The 16,338-nt window shown below is 37.7% G+C and overlaps 1 protein-coding gene across 9 annotated transcripts in view; it reads left to right on the plus strand.

Moving 5' to 3' along the window:
* The window catches only part of ubr5 (ubiquitin protein ligase E3 component n-recognin 5), a 159,276-nt gene that overhangs the window by 33,655 nt on the left and 109,283 nt on the right, over positions 1 to 16,338 (plus strand). For 6 of the 9 annotated variants that reach the window (XM_060823253.1, XM_060823254.1, XM_060823257.1 and 3 more), the window contains exons 4-9: positions 5,730 to 5,806; positions 6,965 to 7,084; positions 8,538 to 8,718; positions 11,037 to 11,196; positions 11,875 to 12,024; positions 15,279 to 15,490. In XM_060823253.1, the coding sequence (XP_060679236.1) occupies positions 5,730 to 5,806; positions 6,965 to 7,084; positions 8,538 to 8,718; positions 11,037 to 11,196; positions 11,875 to 12,024; positions 15,279 to 15,490 (900 nt within the window). The remainder of the gene's footprint in view (positions 1 to 5,729; positions 5,807 to 6,964; positions 7,085 to 8,537; positions 8,719 to 11,036; positions 11,197 to 11,874; positions 12,025 to 15,278; positions 15,491 to 16,338) is intronic. The other 3 variants (XM_060823256.1, XM_060823262.1, XM_060823259.1) reach the window with 2 other exon arrangements.

Below are 16,338 nucleotides of genomic sequence, written 5' to 3' on the forward strand. Positions count from 1 at the left end.
AGGAGACTGACATTCTTACTTGGTCTGACTTACACGTCACTCCAGACCCATAACAATATGGTTGTCTCTCAACTGCCCTCTGGGCAATTATGGATGGGTAATAAATGCTAGCCTAGCCAGTGACACCCTCATTCTGTGAATTTAAAAAAAAATCAGATAATTGATTGCATCAGCAAAGAGCTTGCTCGGTGCCTCAGCTAGTTCATATCATGCATTTAGGCATATCTTAATGGCCTTAACCTAAATTCGGATTCAAAAAGCAACCAGGTCTGGACATTTAACTATTAATGTCAGTAGATCATGTATGATTGGAACTTTTTGCCTTCACTGCACTGCCAAGAAAATACCACCGTCTCTTTGACCTCATCAGTTCTTCCTGTATGCTGTTCCTTAGCAAAATCATCCAAAAGCACCATGCCAAAATTCAAATCTAGTGATGATAATTTCTTTGTTCTTTGCTCCTGCAAAGCACTGAAACATGTTATTTATTATTTGTTAATGTTTTCCATTCTTAATCTTCCGTGCTGTTTGATATCTCTCCTACTGTATTTATTTGAATCATCTGAATTGTCCCTTTTCTGTGTCTGCCTATTTACATTGGGCCTTTTATGCTACTGTTCAATCGTCTGCATTCTTGTCCGCATTGCTTTAAGACTACAGTATATCCCTTGTGTATCTTGATGGCTTGAACTCCAGTGAAACAGGAAGCAGTAGTTAGTCTGTCCCTAGAAGTTAATAATTCCTATCAGTGTCCCCCATAAATATTTTCAATGTTCATATCGTGGGCCTTTTAATGTACACTGTTTAGTTTCTTTTGCATTGCTATGCTTGAGTTATCTCAAAGGGAACAACTTGAGAGCACCCTGCGAAAGCTGGGTTTCTGTGCAACCACGTGTTAGCTGCTTAAAGGGTATGTTAATGACAACCTTGTGCCAGACAACTGTGGGCTGTTAGTTGAGCATCTTTTTGTTCAGGTTGTCTGACTGCATTTGGAATGGTTGCTATATGGATTGTAGAGAAAAATATATGTAGTGAATCTTCTCCAAGAATCATTGGACTACTTTGGCTCTGTGCTAATGTTGACCTCCATGTTCCAGGAAAGGAGCAGTTTATTTCATTAGGGAAAAAGAACCATTTTAGTGGTTTATGCTTTTAAATGATCTTTGTATGTTGAGCAGAGTTGAGCTGAAATATTTATGGTTCAAGGCTTGCAAAAGTGGATGGTCCTTTCAGCAGTTTAAATTTTTGATGGCAAGAAAAATAGCTGAGCATTTTCCATTCTTCTGAACAGGAGAAAAATCTGTTGATTTAATGGTTCTGAGTCTATGATGGATAGGGGCTGGAAAGAGAGGAGAATGTAGACCATGAGCTGACTGTAAATGGGAGAGAGAATTGTTTGACTCGGCTGAGTGATAGTACTTGTTAGGTAACTTGGGCAGTGTTTATTTTCATAGTTAATTATTCTGAAATTGCTTTGCTTTGTAGTGTGCCACACAACAGGTATATGAGAAAATGGCTTGTTAATGTCAGCGGTGGAACCTTTTCTGTAGATCTGTATATAATTAAAACAGTTTCCTCACTGGGACTCTGCACCTGAAGGTGCAATAGAAAAATTAAATATGAGTATCAATGGGTTCTGTAGAGCAGGGCTTCCCAAAGTGGAGTCAAGATCTCAAGTAGGATTGAGAGCTGAAATCCTGGGCATGAATTGAGGCAGCATTGGCATCAGCACAAAGCTCCAACTGAGATATAGCAACTGTGTGCTCTTTCTAATTGACCAATTAGAGCGTACCTATACATATAGCAATGAAAGTTAGATTTGGAATGGATAGTACATTCGCGGTTTAGCGCAGTGACATTGTATTTTTGATTGTTGGACATTGTGTGTTGGCAAAGGTAACTTTGGAAAACAAATCTAGTGCAGTAAACTTGGTTTTAATCGGTATCTTGTAGAGTCATGGAGATGTACAGCACAGCAACAGACACTTCGCTCCAACTTGTCCATGCCGACCAGATATCCCAACCTAATCTAGTCCCACTTGTCAACACCCAGTCCACATCTCTCCAAACCCTTCCTATTCATACACCCATCCTGATGCCTTTTTAAATATTCCGATTGTACTACCTCTGATAAAGAAACCAGCAAAAATTATATGCATTAACTGGAAGTTTACTTTATTATCATGATCTCAGAGTAGTGAATTGAAGGTTCAAGTGAGAAGGCTATCTGCCAGTAAGTTTTATTTGAAGTGAAGTTGCATTACTGTTTGTGATTTATGCTGTAACTAAATAGTGATATGTATAAGCCCTGCACTACGTGCGGCACAGTGGTTAGCACTGCTGCCTCACAGCGCCAGAGACCCGGGTTCAATTCCCGCCTCAGGTGACTGACTGTGTGGAGTTTGCACGTTCTCCCCGTGTTTGCGTGGGTTTCCTCCCACAGTCCAAAAATGTGCAGGTAGGTGGATTGCCCTTGCTAAATTACCCGTAGAGTTAAGTGAAGGGGTAAATGTAGGGGAATGGGTCTGGGTGGGTTGCGCTTTGGCCGGTTGGTGTGGACTTGTTGGGCCAAAGGGCCTGTTTTCACACTGTAAGTAATCGAATCTAATCTTTATGTGGACCTCTTCGTCAATCCCATATTTGATAAACCAGCATACTCCTGGTCCCATAGGTGCTGGTTAATCAACGGTTTGCTGTATTAAGTAAGAAGTTAGGTTCTGAATGAGTTAGATTGGCACAGAGACTGGCAAGAGATCAGTGAATCTTGCTGTGTAAGCTAAATATGAAATTGTTTTTTCACACAAAAATAAGTAATCATTATTCTTAGCTGGAGTGATTTTCAGTCCCTTTTCAAAAAGCAGTAGAATGCACAAATATAATTCTGCTAATAGTATTTATAGTAAAGGGCCTATATTTCTGTTTCCTGGATGAATGCTGCAGTTCAATGAGATATTTGGAGTTACAGGAGACATTTTAAATTCAGTAGACACCCAAATTTCCTCATTTCCGCTCTGCAACCTTTTGACCATTAAATAATATGCAATTTCACAGTTGTCCACTTTATACCCTATTTGCCAGATCTTATGCACTCACTTACCATAGCTATGTTTCTGTTTTTGTGTCCTCCTTGCATCCTCTTCACAACCTACTTGCTTGAGTATATTCTATTCCGCTCAGCTAATTCATCGATATAGATTGATAAAGCTAATTGTTATTTATGATTTATTCAGATAACTAATTATTTAAAATAGTCATCTATTGAAGTGAAAAACGTGAGCATTAATCAGAGAGTAGCAGTTTTTTTTATTTAATAAATGAATCTCATGAATCTACTTGAAAAGACATGAATGTTAAAATGTCCTGTTTTTCCAAAAGATGTAGACATCTGGGTAGCTGGCCTGTGGGTGATCCCTGCCCTGATATCCTATCAAGCGATGATTCTTGTAAATCTATATGGTGTCTCAGCAAACTTATTTCTGAAGGGGTATCAGAGCTTGATTCAAACCCACTGTCTTTCAATTTCTATTCACTTGCACTTCCCCGTGGTTTCTCCCTGTTTACTTCAGATGCAGGTGTTATAGCGTTCCTGCTACTTGGCAGAAAGTAATCGACTAGGAAAACAACTTGGTTATCTTGTTTGGTTCTTTTCACATTATAGCTCTTCAATAGGCAGAAGTGAGCTTGCAGTTTTTTTTTACTGCAAACTTTATTAACTGATCCTATTCTTGGTCTGATCTCTGTGGATTTTCACTGACCCAGATAAGTGCTGAGTCTCATTCCAGAAGAATATTTCGGAGGAGGATAGAATTTTTTTCTAGAAATCACAAGGCGATTTTGTTTTGCAATCGGGACAACAGAAGATTATAGGTGAGCTTCGGTTTTTCTGTTGGCACAAATTTCTTCTGAACACCTCTTTAAATTTGGTCTTGGAAACATAACTCTCAGACCATAACAATACATTCATTGTGTGTGCTAAAAAGTTGTGTGGAGCATATTTTATGGTTTTGTCATGCTCCAATTCTTGCACAATTTTCCTTTTGCAACAGAGAGATGCCATTTGTAATACAGAGAAACATTTCAATTGAAATACTGGATTGACTTACTTCGTAGTAAGTCAATAAAAAATAAATACTATAGAGTCAGGGCATTATTTACCATGTAGGCTGGAGAGAAATTGAATTATTTTTTGTGATTTTGTCATCTTGAATTCACTAACAACAGTAGATTTTCTGTTATGGTTTATAACTCCTTCTATCTTAACAGTATACTGTTCAGTGTAGTCTGAGCAGTGTAAAAGAGATCTGATTGAGTACATTCTTTTTAAATGCATAAACTAAAATGTCATCAGAATAGCCTTTCTCCCTCAAGTGCAGAAAAGCTCTTTGTTATAAAATCATCATGTCAAATGGAAGATATTAGGATGTTGTATAGTACAATTTGTCACACCAGGTTGCTATTTCACCCTAGGTTCAGCTGGGTAATTTTTGATTTGTCTCTAAATAGCAGTAAGGTTATCTCAAAAACCAGACCAACGTAGCTGTGAAGACTATAAGGAGCAGAATTAGGCCATGCGGCCCAGCGAGTCTACTCCACCATTCAATTATGGCTGGTATTTTTCAACTTCATTCTCCTGCCTTTTCCCTGGAACCTTTGACTCCCTCACCAGTCAAGAAACTATCTTAGTCTCAATGACTTAGCCTCAACAGCTTTCGTGGTAATGAGTTCCTCAAATTAACCACCCTTTAGCTGAAGAAATTCCTCATCATCTCTGTTCGAAAGGATGTGAGGCTGTGCCCTTGGGTCCTAGATTCCCATGCTAGTGAAAATATCTTCTCCAGTTTCACCTTATCCAGGCACCTTCATATTCTGAAAGTTCCAACTGGTGAAGATAAGTTGAGTGCAGATGATCTTTCATTCAATTCTTAGTGGGAAAGAGCACATGACAATTTGAGTTCTTAAACTGAATGTTTTATTTGGTCTAGGAATTGGTTATGGATAAAATTAGCCTGTCAACTTTGGGGTATAAGGTGCAGTGTTTACAATATGTTTCACCCCTGCCCTGGTAAAATGATTTTCCAAACATAATGGATGTTCAATACGAAAGAAAACAAATTTGCTTTTTGGTCCATTGCTATTTTAATGGCATAATAGATTTACTAATAAAGATTTGCTAATTTTACTCTATAAAATGATTGCACTAGAGGACTATGTTTATAGTCTACATGTTTGAGGCAAGGTCATTTGGTTTTGAACTGCTGACGTTGCGAGATTAATGTCATGAAAATTAAAATTACTGATTTTTGTGTGACATACATTCAACTCAATCTAAATTTCCCTACTTGCTCTCCTCCCCTGGAAATACATCACTGTTCCTCCAATGCTGCTGGGTCAGAGTTCTGGAACACACACTCTTCCTAACAATCACGTGGCTGTGCAGACACTAAATCTCCAGAGATTCATCACCACCCTTCCAAGGATAATTAGGAAGAGGCAATTAATGTTGGTCCAGCTAGCAAAGCCCATATTTCCTGAATGAATAAATAGGTTGTAATTATTTTACTAAATAATTAATAATTCATCCATTTTCACCATTATTCACCAAAGTGAATTTTAGCTTTAGTTTTTTTATGCAGTTCTTATAGGCTTTATTATTTATGTATGTTACAAAGATCAATATATTTCATGCTGGAATGTTTTGTTTTGCCATCCCAACTCCTTAACTGTACCAGGACGGTCGCATCTGCAGAATTAGCTTTGCTGTTCAGCCAGACAGATTGGAACTGGGGAAACCAGATACTAGTGAAGGGTGAGTAGTTCTGTGATATACTCAGTTTGTGAGAGAGTATTGTTTAAGGCATGCATGTGAATATCTAATTCCACTTGCATGCAAATTCAGTGTTGACGTTTTTGATGGTGAGACTAGTAACTTTTTATGTGGATATACACTGCAGGGAGACAAATTGTATAGCTTTTCTTTGCAAAGCTTTGCAGTTGAGCATCATATTTTGTGTTTAATTGATAAGCAGATGCAGAATAATCTGACTAAGAGTGATTGAAATTATGAATTCTGTATTTTGGTTTAAGAGAATCTTTCTGGTCAGCTTTTGAGCTTTTTTTTTGTCCTAATTGTTAGAACTAAATTAAATGACATATTTTGACTAAATTTGTTCCATGAAGGATTGTAATATCTAGTTAAATATGCAACTGGTCGTTGCAGCAATCCACTTATTATAATATCCATAGCAATCTTGTGTTGCTTTTAAAAAGTTCAAGATGGATCTTTGCCTTTGCCATTGCCATAAGCACAAAATACTGGTGATAACACTGTGCTCCAAACACTTTGATTCTGAATAGGTTTTATTTTCTGTTGATCTGTGAAAATGAAGCATAATCAAAATAGTATTTTTGGTTTCTTTTTGAAGGTTGCCTTTTCTGAAGATGGATTTCTGTCTTCAAAAAAAAGTAAAATTATAACGTTTAATGAAGTTCGCAATGAATCAAGATTTCTAAGGCAGTGGTGGCATTAGAAAAATGTAACCATAATGATGAAACGATTAATGACAATGAATTTTTTTTTTGCGTGAACCAGCATTTGAATTAAGTTTAGTTAATTTCTCGTAGTTATACAATCCATTCTGTCCAGCTATGCTCCTTTTGATTTAAAAAAAAACTAAGCTTAATGTGAGTTGTTCTAAATTTTAATTTTAGTTTGTAACATTGCTCTGAGCTGGAAAGAAAGAAAACTATCCATTTCAACGCAAAGGCAGAAATTGTTTTCATGTGTTAAAATTTTTTTTACACATGACTGAGCCATGAAAAATTTAAACAAAAATTAGAGTAAGCTAAAAATTGCCCAAGGGTGTTGCTCTGGCTGGTCATTGACCAGTTACAGCAAATATAAAGTCCCTGAGCTGCAAGGCTTGGGATACCTGTGTTATAACCCATCTCCCATCTTTGTTTCCAGTTCAAAGTTGAGCAGTGGTTCAGGCACAGGAAGGACTTCCAGGCCAGGCAGGAGTAGTGATTCCCCATGGTTTCTGTCTGGTTCTGATACTCTGGGCAGACTGGCAGGCAACCCCCTTGGGTAAGTTTTGGCAGGGTTCCAGGTCTACATGACCTACAAGTCAACCCATGTGCCAAAAAAAATGCATTACTAGGGTGGTTAAAAATTGTTTTGAAACTGCTTGCTGTAATTTTTAGCTGTTATTTATAGCGCATGTCATTGATGCATTTAGGAATGTGACTTACCATTCCTCACAGCTAAAATGGGATGCTTGGTTTCCCCTTGTGTATGGGCTTTCTGCTGCTAAATGTTGCTAGTGTACCTTACCAATTACTTGTCAACAATTCATTTGGGTGTGGAGTGACAATTAAGTGGTACTTGCACAAGCATATTCTTCTGAATTCATGAATGGGGTTCCTGGTGATTGCTTTTCTAACACTGCCACACACCTTAAGATTTGCAGAGCAATAAATATTATATTTTGTTCATTTGTAAGCAGATGACTTAATGTTTACTGTGCATCCATTAACAATTCCAACTGTAAAACTTTGTAAATGATCTGTGAAATAGGATTTAACATGTCTATAAAATAATGGGTATACTTGTCAATGATGTACTAATGTGAACAATTTCAATTGCTAAAATATATACTGTAATTTTGAACAGTATAAAGTACTGGGATCCTGACAATATAACTACAATAATACACACTTATAAAGGCAAAGTAATTTGGGAGTTTTGGGAAATATCATTGAGTGTCATCTGATATACAGTGGCAGTTCAAACAGCTGTTTACTGTACACATTTTCTCATTACCATGCCCATGGTTCCGTGCACCTGAATATTTTCTAATCAAACCAGAATTATTTCATAAAAATAGTCAAATCAATGTTTACCAAAGATCTGGGAGCAAATTTACCTACCAGTTAGAGATGTCCACCAAGCGTGGCCATGATTCCTCCCCACTTCCCAATTAAGGCTGATTTCCCCTCTGTCTGAAAGAACTACCTCAGATGTATTGCGGATAATTATCAATATAATGCGTATTACAGCTGGGCATCTTGCAAAAGTATGGTCAGTCAGCATCTTGCTTGGAAAAAGGCTTTTGTAAGATTGTTTCCCTCCCTCCTGACTACAGCCGATCTTAAAGCTGTATGATTTTACTATTGGAATTTTCATTATCAACATACACTGACAATTGTTCAGAGAAATTTGACCAAAGTTCCCCATTATTTAATGCATGTTTGAATGTCATATTTGCAGTTCGTTTGTCCAGGCTACATAAAGCATTTGTTTGAAGCTGCAATTGGCTGATGCATTACTTTAACCCTTCTATTCATTGCTATTTAAAAGTTATAAAACTTGAGTGAATTATTATGCATAAAATACTCCTGGAGAAGCTCTGAAGGTGATTCATACTTTGTAATCTCTCATGCTGTTTACAGGTTTCTTGTATGAATCTTCACATTCATCCCTTTCTAATTTCAGTTAAACTAATTTAAGCTAATTCAGTCTCCATGAATTGTTCATTTAGGAGCCGTTGGAGTTCTGGAGTGAGTGGTGGTGCTTCTGGAAGATCATCAACAGGAGCAAGAGACTCAAGGAGGCAGACTAGAGTGATACGTACTGGACGGGATCGAGGATCTGGACTTTTGGGAAGCCAGCCACAACCAGTTATACCAGCATCGGTTATTCCAGAGGAGCTTATCTCACAGGTAATGTGACAGTATTGCCTTGAAGAGGAAGCTTTGTCCCATTGTGCTGAAGAATGTCATTTAGCTTGTTATGGTCTTCTGTAGTGTGTGGCCTATTTTAGTGTACTGCACGGTACCGTACAGATTGCTGTTGATCCACGCCGCGAAGAAGGAGCATCAGTCGGCACTGATTTAGAGTGTTTGGCAAATTAAGTATTAAATTCCATATGAAATGAATATTGATAAGATTAGCAATACCTCTTATGATCCTGGTTCATATGTCAGTTACCTCAATTGGCTGGATGGCTAGTCTGTAAACCAGAATGATGCCAACAGCATGGGTTCAATTCTTTGGCCAGCTGATATTACCAAGAACGACCCTCCTTCTCAGCCTCTTCCATTGCCTGAGGAATGGTAACCCTCAGCTTACACCACCATCGGTTTCCACTCTCTCTAATAAGAGAGCAGTCCGATTGTCTGGTAAGACTATGGCAAATTTTCCGAATGGTGAAATTTCATGTTTACATTTGAACAACAAATAAAAGTCAAAATGTAATATGAAACAGTTCAACGTTTTGTTTTTTAGTTGGGTTTAGAATTTTAAAATGCGTTTTGTTCTAATGTACATATAGATTTATAAATTCACTGTCTCATTGCTCTGGAATAGTTGAGTTTAGATATTGATGGCAAGCAATGAGATTGTGATGTAAATGTGCTAAATATGAATTGGATATGTTGAATGTAATAATTATTTTAGAGATATTTAAGGTCTGTAGTCGTGTAAGGGTCCAAAATAAACCACTTAATATATTCTTATGACTGTTACAGGTGTCATAGAGATGTACAGCACCGAAACAGGCCCATTTGGTCCAACTCGTCCATGCGACCAGATAGCCCAACTCAATCTGGTCCCACCTGCCAGCACCCGGCCCATATCCTCCAAACGCTTCCTCTTCATCTCCTAGCCTCCATCATTTCCTCTGCTAGCCCATTCCACACATGCACCACCCATGCATGAAAAGGTTGCCCTTTAGGTCCCTTTTAAACCTTTCCCCCTCACTCTAAACCTGTGCCCTCTAGTTCTGGGCTCCCCCACCTCAGGGAAAAGACCTTGTCTATTTACTCTATCGATGTCCCTCATGATTTTATAAACCTCTATAAGGTTATCCCATAGTCTCCAATGCCACAGGAAAAACAGCCCCAGCCTCTCCCTTTAACTCAATCCTCCAATCCTGGCAACATCCTTGAAAATCTTTTCTGAACCCTTCCAAATTTCACAACATTCTTCCAATAGGAAGAAGACCAGAATTGCACTCAATATTCCAAAAGTGGCCTAACCAATGTCTGTAGCGCTGCAACATGACCTCCCAACTCCTGTACTCAATACTCTGACCAATAAAGGAAAGCATGCCAAACGCCGCCTTCACTATCCTATCTACCAGTGACTCCACTTTCAAGGAATTATGAGCCTGCACTCTTTGTTCAGCGACACTCCCTAGGACCTTACCATTAAGTATATAAGTCCTATGATTTGCCCCCCCCAAACTGCATCGCCTCTAAACTAAATTCCATGTGCCACTCCTCAGCCCATTGGCCCATCTGATCAAGATTCCATTATAATCTGAGGTAACCCTCTTCACTGTCCACTACACTTCCAATTTTGGTGTCATCTGCAAACTTACTAACTATACCTGTTATGCTCACATCAAATCATTTATGTTAATGATGAAAAGTAACGGACCCAGTACTGATCCTTGTGGTACTCCACTGGTCACAGGCCTCCAAGCTTAAAAACATCCCTCCACCATCACCATCCTTTCTATCTTTGAGCCAGTTCTGTGTCCAAATGGCTAGTTCTCCCTGTATTCCATGAGATCCAACCTCCCTAATCAGTCTCCCATAGGGAACCTTGTTGAACACCTTACTGAAGTCCACATAGATGACATCTACCCCTCTGCCCTTGTCAATCCTCTTTGTTAGTTCTTCAGAAAGCCCAGTCAAATTTACCCATGTTGACTATCCCGAATCAGTCCTTGTCTTTCAAAATTCACGTACATCTATCCCTCAGGATTCCCTCCAACAGTTTGCCTACCACTGACATCAGGCTCAATGGTCTATAGTTCCCTGGCTTGTCCTTACCGCCTTGCGTTAATTGTTTTTAATAATTTGCGTGGGCAAAGACTTGCAACCTCCTACTTGTGGAAGTAAGAGATAGTTGATATCCTGTTAGCTGCTATCAATGTTACCATTTTGTACTGTGTAATGTATCAGTGGATTTCTAAAAGTTGCTTTGCATTTGTTGGAATATGAACTAATTTTATCATTTACCTTGTCAAAAGGCGCAAGTTGTATTGCAAGGCAAGTCTAGAAGTGTTATTATTCGGGAACTACAACGGACTAATTTGGATGTCAACCTTGCTGTGAACAATCTACTCAGCCGTGATGATGAAGACGGAGATGACGGTGATGATACAGCAAGTGAATCATATTTACCTGGAGGTTTGTGAGCTTGATACTCTGGTTTCAGGTTAAGATTGCTTTGATTCTGATAGACCAATTAGCATTTTAAGAGTTAACAAAATAGGAGTATGTTGCTGGACCATGTCCAGATTTTTATTTTTTGTAGGCCTCAAGTGTGTATCAAGGAACCTAACGTTCACATGTCAGGCGCATACCCATATTTCAAGTAATTCACAACTGTCTCAAATTGCTGTTTCTGAAAAAAATTTGTAAATCAGATTCCTCCCATCCCAAATTCCCCAGTCCCCTCACCCCCCTCAGGATGATGATATTCTGACAAAATTTTGTTTTGCAAATGCTGTCTGTCATCCATTCTTTGTAATATAACTGCAGGCTTTCAGATATCATTTCCTTTTTTTATCAAATGTTCTTGATTGATCCTACATCTTCTATAGATAGGCACCTAATAATTTTATTTAAGAAATACTTGGTCATATTTAATTATTTGAAACGGCATTGTGCTAAAATTATAGAAGATATTGTGCATCCTTCCATGGACAATGTCACAAAGATCCCTTGTGTTCCATTCACGATTTCCAGTGCTAGGTTGTTTTCTCTATTGTTGAAGGAACGAATGCTCCTCATTTTAGTTTTATTGTGAACAAATTTACTTTGCATTAGATTTGTACTATTGATGTTGCTGTGTTCCCTTCTCAGAGGATCTTATGTCATTACTGGATGCAGATATCCATTCTGCGCATCCGAGTGTCATCATAGATGCTGATGCTATGTTTTCTGAAGATATCAGCTATTTTGGTTATCCTTCCTTCCGTCGCTCTTCTCTCTCCAGACTAGGCTCATCAAGAGGTATTTTGAAGCCAAGATAATTTTACAAGCTTTTCTATATCTTTCTAGGTGTTTTTCCTCCTTATGCTGCACTTTCAAAAATTAATTGCACTTTGCTTCTGATGGTAAGAGTAGCGAATGAATTTGGGCATTATTTCTTAGTTGTAATGTGGGCCAACTGTATGACTGGGCATATCTCCATAGCAACTGTAGATAAAAACTTTGAATTTGCAACTCCATCTATGTTTTTTTTCTTTAAAATCTTACACAGACTTGAGAGAATTACCTCTCCCAGTCGTAGTCTTTCATGGTTTTTGCACTCCTCATGATATTGCTAGAAGATTCAAGTTCAGTGTTTTGTTATCAAAGTTCCTACATTTATTTAGGTCTTTAACTGCAATTGATCAATTGGTCTGCATTCTTTACTACTTTTGTTCAGCATTATTTGGTATTAATGTTAAAGGCTTAAAAAGCTTGGTATTTCATAGGTGATCATGTGGAAAGTAAATGGACAGGAAAAGATCCTTTAATATTTCTGGTCCATTCAAAGAATATTATGATACCAATCCATATATTCCAAGAAGGAATGAAAAACCCAGTGCATCTTGTGTGTTGTATTCCAAAAACTGGGAAAATTCTTCACTGACCCATGTCCCCCATACAATTAAAACTTGAAAAGGAGATAGCTTTAGCCATGCTGGTCTATGCAGTGATGTGGCGATGGAGGTGTTAGTGTTGGACTAACCAAAAGTTAAAAATTTAACTTAAAAAGTTAAACACCAGGCTATAGTCCCAACAGTTTATTGGACGTACAAGCTTTTGTGACAAAAGAGAGCGCTCCGAAAGCTTGTACTTCAAAATAAACCTGTTGGACTCTAATAACCTGGTGTTATGTGATCTATGCAGTGGAAGTGATCTCTGCCTCTGCCAGAAACCAATCCAGATTTGCATGAAGGCATTAATAGTGCCATGTCCAAACTTGTGTTAATTCGAATATGGAAACAGCCATTTCATGTTATCTCAATTTTGTGACTTCCAGTTGTGACTCAGTTCTCCCTTATCTCCATTAAGTTAAGTTGGAGCAAATTGTGAATTCAGACACAATCATTCATATAAAATTTGATCAGATCTCCCTTAGCTAGTGTTCCTCTAAAATATAACGTCTCAACTCATTTCAGCTGCATTGATAAATAAGATGATTTAAACTGGGAATTAGCACCCTTCCTCCGTACTTTTGATAACATGCTGGTATCGCTCCATTATGAGACGACCAAAACTGTATTCTGTATTCTGACTGAAGTCCACTAAGGTATTGTATCAGGACAAATAGTGTGCTTTGTCTGAAAATAGAAATTTTAAGGGGAAGACAAATGATCAATTAAAGAGTCTTACACACTTTAATGTTCTAAATTTTCATTAAGCTGTTCTCTTAAATGTACAGGCTGTTTATGTTATGTAATTGGTTTAACAAAATAAAACTATTCTGAGCATCTATTTCCTCACCTGCATAGAAACTGGCAACTTTTAAAATAACAATTGGAACTTTCAGTTCATATATGAAAGAATGATGTGACAAGATTTCATGTTTTACTATGCAAACAAGGTAGTAAGAGCTTTTTTTTTGTGGCCAACTTATACTTTAAAACACAGAACTTTGTTTTTTGCTTGGAACATAACCCAATCGATCCATGTTTCATGTATATGGTATGCTATCCTTTAAGTAGACACTCAATGCTCCTGGGGCCTGTCCAAAATGATTCTTGGCTTCTGAGGATTTGCTTCTTCATTTTCCTTTCTCAGCCCGGTAGTATTTAAATCCAGTACTATCTGCTAAAGTAAATGTTTTTTGCTAGAGATTCTCCCTCTAACGCAGACTAAGTTGTATTGAATTTGAACTTTTCAATCTGAGTGCAAGCTCTTAGCTATGTTCCTGCATTCAGACTCCTGACCTCTAACTGCTGGATTCTGGAAGACGAACCGTCTTGACAGTTTTCAGGGATATCTTTTGAAACCCTTCCCCTCTCAGAAACAACATGAATCTCATGGGTCTTTTATTTGGGTAGTAATGGCAATTAGCTATCCTTGAGATTTTCAATGCTGAAACATTCTTGTCTAAGATTTAAATGGACAGTTTAAAGTTCAGTTGTTTACAACACGATATTCTCTACATCTTCCTGGGATTTGGAGACTTCCAATTCAACTACTGTAATTTGCACTTTCTTAGCAAAATAAATTAAACTTTTCTCAAGTGTTTAATTGCCCTTGATTCAGGACCACTGTCAGGCAGACTTCAGAACAGGTCAGGTAGGTCTCTAATTTTACCCAGGTGTAGATCCAAACCAGGTCAAAATTATATAACAGTTGATACCTTAGTGTTTTAAAAGTGATGTATCCATGATTTTGCCAAGGTGCAGGAAGAAAGGGTTTCATACCTTTGGATCGTTGTATAGCAGTGAAATTTGAACTGTTGTTAATCACTTATAAAGCCAACCTTTACTTCAGTCAATGCAGTGATAGATGAACCTTCATGAATCAGTATGTTTGGTTTTGTCCTCATTTCCACTCAAATGTACAGCTCCAGGGTTAAAACAAACTGCTGCACGTTGCGCATTTTAAATTAAAATGCGCAAGTACACTTTTGAAATCTGGTGCCAAGGTTGAATATGCTGTTTCCTTGCTGAAGAAAGTAATGAACTGTGGGACAATAATTGATCCAAATTAAAAGGTGTCAGTGAACGAGCAAAGCAAGAAATTTGTAGTTTGTGCAATATGTTCAAGCTGCAAGAACATCCAATACTTTGTATATTTTTAAAACGTTAACTTTTTCATTTTGGCATTCAATTGTGTAATCTTGCATTCAAAGTTAAAATTAAGTACTTGTGCCGAAAATAAAAGGAGTGAGTGAGTGTGGAATTGAAGGCCTTCCTTCCAAGAAGTGTGTGTAACTGGACAACATTCAACTTCAGTGTTCTTGAATGCCTTCTAGCAGTCATTTACCAGTAGACATTGACATTATACTAACAAGCAGTGTTCTATTGACCTGGAATGGTAGGTAGTTTGGGTGAGCATAAATTTTATTTTGGGAGGGAGAGCAATCACAACATAAATCAGAAGTGACTGTCCATTCAGTGGTAGTCCTCGTTATATTCAATTCGGCGTACTGCAGAGTTGTTACGCACTTGTTTTGTGTAACACTGCTTTTAGTTGTACTGTGGAGGGTTTTCCTAGAGATTGGCTTATTTTTATTCCACTGGTGTGACCCCATTGCATACCAGTTCTCCTTCTTCCCTTAGAGAGAGACTCCGATCTGTTGCGTGAACGTGAGTCAGTTTTACGTTTACGTGAAAGGAGATGGCTTGATGGTTCCTCATTTGATAATGAACGAGGCTCCACAAGCAGAGAAGGTGAATCAAACTTGGATAAGAAAAGCCTCCCGGTCCAAAGCCCTGTCTCCTTGGGAGAAGAGTTGCAGTGGTGGCCTGATCGGGTGAGTTTATTAAAAAGAAATTGAAGCTTATACTAGGTTTTGGTAGTGGCAGTATGATGCAGTAACATTTTATAAATTTGTGAACAATCTGACCAAGATTTGTTTGGGTAAAGGAGTTAAATTCCTATTAAGTGTTATCGCTGTAAGTCTAATACACTTTATTTATTTGCTAATTTGAAACATGGCTGGCAGTTTGAGTAATATTACTAGCTTCGTGTCATGTTCTAATTGAGGGAAATTGAGCATGCAAGCATGAAGTTGAACTCTGACATTCAACTGTCAATGAAGTAATTTTCTTGCTGATGTTTTTAAACTTTCCTTTCATTTCCATCATTTTACAATTGGCAGAAAACCAAAAGTGTACAAACTTTTCTTGGCATAATTTAGCACCTCTAAATTTAATTTCATCTGTTCTGTACCTAAATTACAGTGCATGATTTGAGTTCTAGGAAGATCACAGCTGGAAATGTGCAGGTCTGTTTATTCAGTTCCATGAGTGATCAATGAGCCACTTGAAAAGCATAAAACGTCAATTAATTTTTAGTATAACAAAATTGGAGCGAGCATGGCAAATGATTTTTTTTTAGGATGAGTCCAACTGATGCTTGTTCTTATTTGAGGTGGAAAATAAATTATGTAGTTTTGTTCTAGTGGAATTGAGTGGTGTGGGTCTCTCAGGATTGAAAGGAAAATGCAAATTTATTTTACTATCCTTTATAGAAAAATGCTTTGGATCTCTTATATGGTCAATAAATTTCAGGGAAAATTGATATTTGTTTAATATGAGACTGGATTAATTTCATTAATGAAGTAGACTTCATTAGAATTAAATCTGCAATAGAATCTAT

This window comes from Hemiscyllium ocellatum, chromosome 4 (genome assembly GCF_020745735.1).
Source record: "Hemiscyllium ocellatum isolate sHemOce1 chromosome 4, sHemOce1.pat.X.cur, whole genome shotgun sequence".
In the NCBI taxonomy this organism is placed as follows: domain Eukaryota; kingdom Metazoa; phylum Chordata; class Chondrichthyes; order Orectolobiformes; family Hemiscylliidae; genus Hemiscyllium; species Hemiscyllium ocellatum.